The 6,393-nt window shown below is 43.0% G+C and overlaps 1 protein-coding gene across 1 annotated transcript; it reads right to left on the bottom strand.

The window, feature by feature from the left end:
• Window positions 1-3,051: 3,051 nt before the first annotated feature.
• On the bottom strand, window positions 3,052-5,974 carry LOC147973456 (uncharacterized). Its single transcript, XM_087524689.1, has 5 exons — window positions 5,557-5,974; window positions 5,325-5,418; window positions 4,382-4,553; window positions 3,513-3,589; window positions 3,052-3,316 (listed from the first exon to the last, which is right to left on the bottom strand). Exons 1-5 carry the CDS (start codon window positions 5,972-5,974, stop codon window positions 3,052-3,054), a joined length of 1,026 nt encoding a protein of 341 aa, XP_087380815.1.
• Window positions 5,975-6,393: the final 419 nt, after the last annotated feature.

Consider the following 6,393-nt stretch of genomic DNA (forward strand, 5'->3'; position numbering starts at 1 on the left):
TATGATTCCCGTAGCATGCACGTATGGTGAACCGTTATGTAATGAAGTCGGAGCATGATTTATTTATTGATTGTCTTCCTTATGAGTGGCGGTCGGGGACGAGCGATGGTCTTTTCCTACCAATCTATCCCCCTAGGAGCATGCGCGTAGTACTTTGTTTCGATGACTAATAGATTTTTGCAATAAGTATGTGAGTTCTTTATGACTAATGTTGAGTCCATGGATTATATGCACTCTCACCCTTCCACCATTGCTAGCCTCTCTAGTACCGTGCAACTTTCGCTGGTACCTTAAACCCACCATATACCTTCCTCAAAACAGCCAAGATACCTACCTATCATGGCATTTCCATAGCCATTCCGAGATATATTGCCATGCAACTTCCATCATCATCATATACATGACTTGAGCATTCATTGTCATATTGCTTTGCATGACCGTAAGATAGCTAGCATGATGTTTTCATGGCTTGTCCATTTTTTGATGTCATTGCTACGCTAGATCATTGCACATCCTGGTACACCGCCGGAGGCATTCATATAGAGTCATATCTTTGTTCTAGTATCGAGTTGTAATATTGAGTTGTAAGTAAATAAAAGTGTGATGATCATCATTATTAGAGCATTACCCCAGTGAGGAAAGGATGATGGAGACTATGATTCCCCCACAAGTCGGGATGAGACTCTAGACTTTAAAAATAAATAAAAGAGGCCAAAGAAGCCCAAATAAAAAAGAGAGGCCAAAGAAGCCCACCAAAAAAAATTAAAAAAATGAGAGAAAAAGAGAGAAGGGGCAATGTTACTATCCTTTTACCACACTTGTGCTTCAAAGTAGCACCATGTTCTTCATATAGAGAGTCTCTTGAGTTATCACTTTCATATACTAGTGGCAATTTTCATTATAGAACTTGGCTTGTATATTCCGATGATGGGCTTCCTCAAATGCCCGAGGTCTTCATGAGCAAGCAAGTTGGATCCACACCCACTTAGTTTTCAGTTTGAGCTTTCATACACTTATAGCTCTAGTGCATTTGTTGCATGGCAATCCCTACTCACTCACATTGATATCTATTGATGGGCATCTACATACCCCGTTGATACGCCTAGTTGATGTGAGACTATCTCCTTTTTGTCTTCTCCACCATCATATTCTATTCCACCTATAGTGCTATGTCCATGGCTCACGCTCATGTATTGCATGAAAGTTGAAAAGGTTTGAGAACGTCAAAAGTATGAAACAATTGCTTGGCTTGTCATCGGGGTTGTGCATGATGTGAATATTTTGAGTGGTGAAGATGGAGTATAGCCAGACTATATGATTTTGTAGGGATAATTTTCTTTGGCCATGTTATTTTGAAAAGACATGATTGCTTTATTAGTAGGCTTGAAGTATTATTGTTTTTATGTCAAATGATAGACTATTGCTTTGAACCACTCGTGTCTTAGTATTCATGCCATGATTAGATTACATGATCAAGATTTTGCTAGGTAGCATTCCACATCAAAAATTATCTTTTTTATCATTTACCAACTCGAGGACGAGCAGGAATTAAGCTTGGAGATGCTGATACGTCTCCGCCGTATCTATAATTTTTGATTGTTCCATGTCAATATTCTACAACTTTCATATACTTTTGGCAACTTTTTATACTATTTTTGGGACTAACATATTGATCCAGTGCCCAGTGCCAGTTCTTGTTTGTTGCATGTTTTTTGTTTCGTAGAATATCCATATCAAACGGAGTCCAAACGGGATAAAAACTGACGGAGATTTTTTTGGAATATATTTGATTTTTGGGAAGAAAAATCCACTCAAGACGATGCCCGAGGGGGCCACGAGGCAGGGGGCGCGCCCCTGATCCTCGTGGCCACCCCGTAAGGCGGTTGATGCCCTTCTTTCGCCGCAAGAAAGCTAATATCCGGATAGAGATCGTGTTAAAATTTCAGCCCAATCGGAGTTACGGATCTCCGGGAATATAAGAAACGGTGAAAGGGTAGAATGAGAGAACACAGAAATAGAGAGAGATAGAGAGACAGATCCAATCTCGGAGGGGCTCTCGCCCCTCCCACGCCATGGAGGCCAAGGACCAGAGGGGAAACCCTTCTCCCATCTAGGGAGGAGGTCAAGGAAGAAGAAGACGAAGGGGCCCCCTCTCCCCTTCTCTTCCGGTGGCGCCGGAACGCTGCCGTGGCCATCATCATCACCGCAATCTTCATCAACAACTTCACCGCCATCATCACCAACTCTTCCCCCCTCTATGCAGCGGTGTAACCTCTCTCTCTCTTACCTGCTGTAATCTCTACTTAAACATGGTGCTCAACGCTATATATTATTTCCCAATGATGTATGGCTATCCTATGATGTTTGAGTAGATCTGTTTTGTCTATGGGCTATTTGATGATCAAGATTGGTTTGAGTTGCATGTTTTATTATTGGTGTTGTCCTATGGTGCTCTCCGTGTCGTGCAAGTGTGAGGGATCCCCGTTGTAGGGTGTTGCAATATGTTCATGATTTGCTTATGGTGGGTGGCGTGAGTGACAGAAGCATATACCCGAGTAAGTAGGTTGTTTGCGTATGGGACAAAGAGGACTTGATACTTTAATGCTATGGTTGGGTTTTACCTTAATGATCTTTAGTAGTTGCGGATGCTTGCTAGAGTTCCAATCATAAGTGCATATGATCCAAGTAGAGAAAGCATGTTAGCTTATGCCTCTCCCTCAAATAAAATTGCAATAATGATTACCGGTCTAGTTATCGATTACCTAGGGACAAATAACTTTCTCATAACAAAAAGCTCTCTACTAAAACTAATTTAGTTGTGTCTTTATCTAAACAGCCCCTACTTTTTATTTATATGCTCTTTATTATCTTGCAAACCTATCCAAAAACACCTACATAATACTTCTAGTTTAATACTTGTTCTAGGTAAAGCGAACGTCAAGCGTGCGTAGAGTTGTATCGGTGGTCGATAGAACTTGAGGGAATATTTGTTCTGCCTTTAGCTCCTCGTTGGGTTCGACAATCTTACTTATCAAAAACTGTTGCGATCCCCTATACTTGTGGGTTATTAATGTCAGCTGGCTGGGCCTTGCGGATTTCTTCCTCAATTGTGGGGGCAACTTCCAAAATATTAGCGAGGCCAGCATCAACTATGACCAGGTTGTGCTGAGCAATCTCCTCTTGAAGTTCAGGAGGCAAGGATTCCAGAATGACATTTAGGCCGACAGGCTTTCGACTGAGCGCATCGGCGACCACATTGGCCTTACCCGGGTGGTAGTTTATTCCAAGATCATAATCCTTGACCAACTCAAGCCACCTTCGTTGACGGAGATTTAAATCTGGCTGAGTAAATATATACTTGAGGCTTTTGTGGTCGGTAAAATTTGGCACATCTTCCCGATGAAATAGTGTCTCCAAATTTTTAGAGCATGAACCACCGCGGCCAATTCCAAATCATGAGTAGGATAATTTCCTTCGTGGGGTCATAGATGTCGCGATGCATATGCTACTACCTTGACGTCCTGCATAAGTTCGCATCCAAGTCCTTGTCTGGAGGCGTCACAATACACATCAAAACTGCGGTAGATATCTGGAAGAGTAATCACAGGTGCGGTCATCAGCCATATCTTTAGCTCATTAAAACTTTTCTCACAGTCCTTGGTCCATTCAAATTTCTTGTCCTTTTTGAGAAGCTCCGTCATGGGCTTAGCAATCTTGGAAAACCCTTCAATGAAACGACGATAATACCCGGCTAATCCAAGAAAACTCCGGATCTGGGATATGGTTGTGGGTGGCAACCAATCAAGCACATCCTTTACTTTGCTTGGGTCCACGGCTATACCTTCGGCAGATAGAACGTGTCCAAGAAATCCAACTTGCTTGAGCCAAAACTCACACTTACTGAATTTAGCGTATAGCCGATGATCGCGGAGACGTTGTAGCACTGCTCGGAGGTGATCCGTGTGATTTTCTTCACTCTTGGAGTAAATGAGTATGTCATCGATGAAGACTACCACGAATTTATCGATGAAGTCCATGCATACTTTGTTCATCATATGCATGAAGAAGGCTGGGGCATTGGTGAGACCAAAGGACATAACTGTATATTCATAAAGACCGTACCGAGTAGTGAATGCGGTCTTAGGAATATCTTCCTTTTTTATCTTGAGTTGATGATACCCTGTCCTGAGATCAATCTTGGAGAATACTTTGGCCCCACTGAGCTGATCGAACAGATCATCAATCCTTGGCAGTGGATATTTATTTTTGATGGTACATCGTTCAACTGACGGTAATCCACACACATGCGGAGGCTGCCATCCTTTTTGTCCATGAAAATAGCAGGTGATCCCCATGGTGAAGAGCTGGGACGAATATATACTTTCTGGAGCATTTCATCAAGCTGTTTCTTTAGCTCCATTAATTCTGATGAGGGCATCCGGTAATACTTCTTGTATAGCGGTGCGATTCCGGGCACAAGATCTATTGCAAATTCAAGCTTGCGGTCGGGTGGCATGCCTGGCAATTCTTCGGGAAATACATTCGGAAACTCACTGACCACAGGAATAAATTCCAATTCAGTCATAGCGGTGAAAGCCATTTCTTTCTTGGGTATGCTTCTGCGAGCATAGAATTTTGTAGTATGCCCATTCTGACTGGTCAAAGTGACTTCGCGGGTCGCGCAGTTTATGCAGACTTGATATTGGGCCAACCAATTCATACCCAATATAACATCCAACTTATCATACTCAATGATTATCAATGAAGTTGGAAAACAGACTCCGTTGATATTGATGTCCAGACTTCGGCAGACCAGATTGCTCCTGATTAATGATCCCAGGGTTTGTACCAACATATTCTTGCCCAAAAGCGAACAAGGAAATTTGTTTTGGGCAACAAAACTCTAAGAAATAAAAGAGTGGGAAGCCCTAGAGTCAAATAAAATTACTGCAGGTATGTTATTAACAGAAAACATACCAATGACGACTTCGGGGTTCTCTTGGACTTCATCGGCGGAGAGGTGATGAATGTACCCAGTGAGGTTTTGCGGGGTCGGACATGACTCCATATAATTGACTTGTGGCCTGAATAGAGCATTTGCCTAGCTGTTCTTGGGGCACTGCCTGGCATAATGCCCGTTTTGCCCACAACTGAAGCAAGAATTGTTGCGTTGGCGCTCCTCGTGCACTGGGTTGGTCACGACATTCTTGACTTGAGTGGTGGTCTTGTTAACATTCTGTTGCCAATTGGGCTTGTATTCCACCTGAGTTTGCTGCCAGGTACGAGCCTTTTGCACTGGTTGTCCATCCTTCTTTGGCTCAAACTTGCGCTTGTGGTCGTTGTTAGCAGGCCTATTATCTGATACAAGCTTGTGCTCCCTTTCAGCAATGAAAGCCTTGTTCACCAGAGTTTGGAAATCTGGAAAATCAAACATACTGAGAGTACACGGGAGTTGCGGATTTAACCCACCAAGAAATTTGTCAATCTTTCTTTCTTCGGTGGCCACGTCATAAAGGGCGTAACGGGCCAGATGATTGATTTTTTGCAAATATTCACTCACAGACTGATTTCCTTGGATGAGCGTGAGAAATTCTCGCTGCTTAGTCTTCATAATTCCAGTAGGGATATGATATTTCCGGAACTGCTCCTTGAATTTTGACCAGGTGATTTCTTCATCAGCAGGCCACATGGCTTTTGCATTTTCCCACCATATGGTAGCAGCGCCTTCAAGGTAATGAGTTGCAAATGGAACTTTATCATTTTCTTCAGTACGAGCAATCTCAAGCTTTTTCTTGGTGCGCAACCAATCGTATGCATCCAAGGGATCAACAACCTGACTGAAACTAGGAGGCTTGGTCCTCTGAAAATCTGACAACTTGGAGTGGTGACCATATTGATTTTCATTCTGACCAACCATAGCCTGCACACCTCTTAATATTTCAATCAGATCATTATTCTGTCTTTCCTCAAACATTCGCAGAATTTGCTCGGTGGAGGGCGGATTTGGCGGTGGAGGCGGTGGCTGAACGTACGGCTCGGGAGAGTGTCCTGCCTGTCGTGCGGAACGACGAACAGGAGTTCCCTCACGAATGTTTCTACTGCTGCCTCCCCGCGTCATCCTATTATGATTTTTCCCAATACAACGCAACCGAGATGAAAAACATTCAAAATAAATTGGGGAAAAGCCAGCAACGAAAGCCCGAGAAAAACCGAAATGACGAAGAAAACACGACGAATAAAGTAGAGTTCCAACATAATTATACATAGACTCATACATGAAAGATAACCAACATGCCAGGTTCAACTACTCTCATACAGACAACGAAACATCATGACTCGTACTACTACATCCGGACATCATCCCAACGACTGCGGATACTCAGAGGCTCTACT

The sequence above is a fragment of the Triticum urartu genome, chromosome 5A, assembly GCF_056163025.1.
Source record: "Triticum urartu cultivar PI428250 chromosome 5A, HENAU_Tu73, whole genome shotgun sequence".
NCBI classification, from domain to species: domain Eukaryota; kingdom Viridiplantae; phylum Streptophyta; class Magnoliopsida; order Poales; family Poaceae; genus Triticum; species Triticum urartu.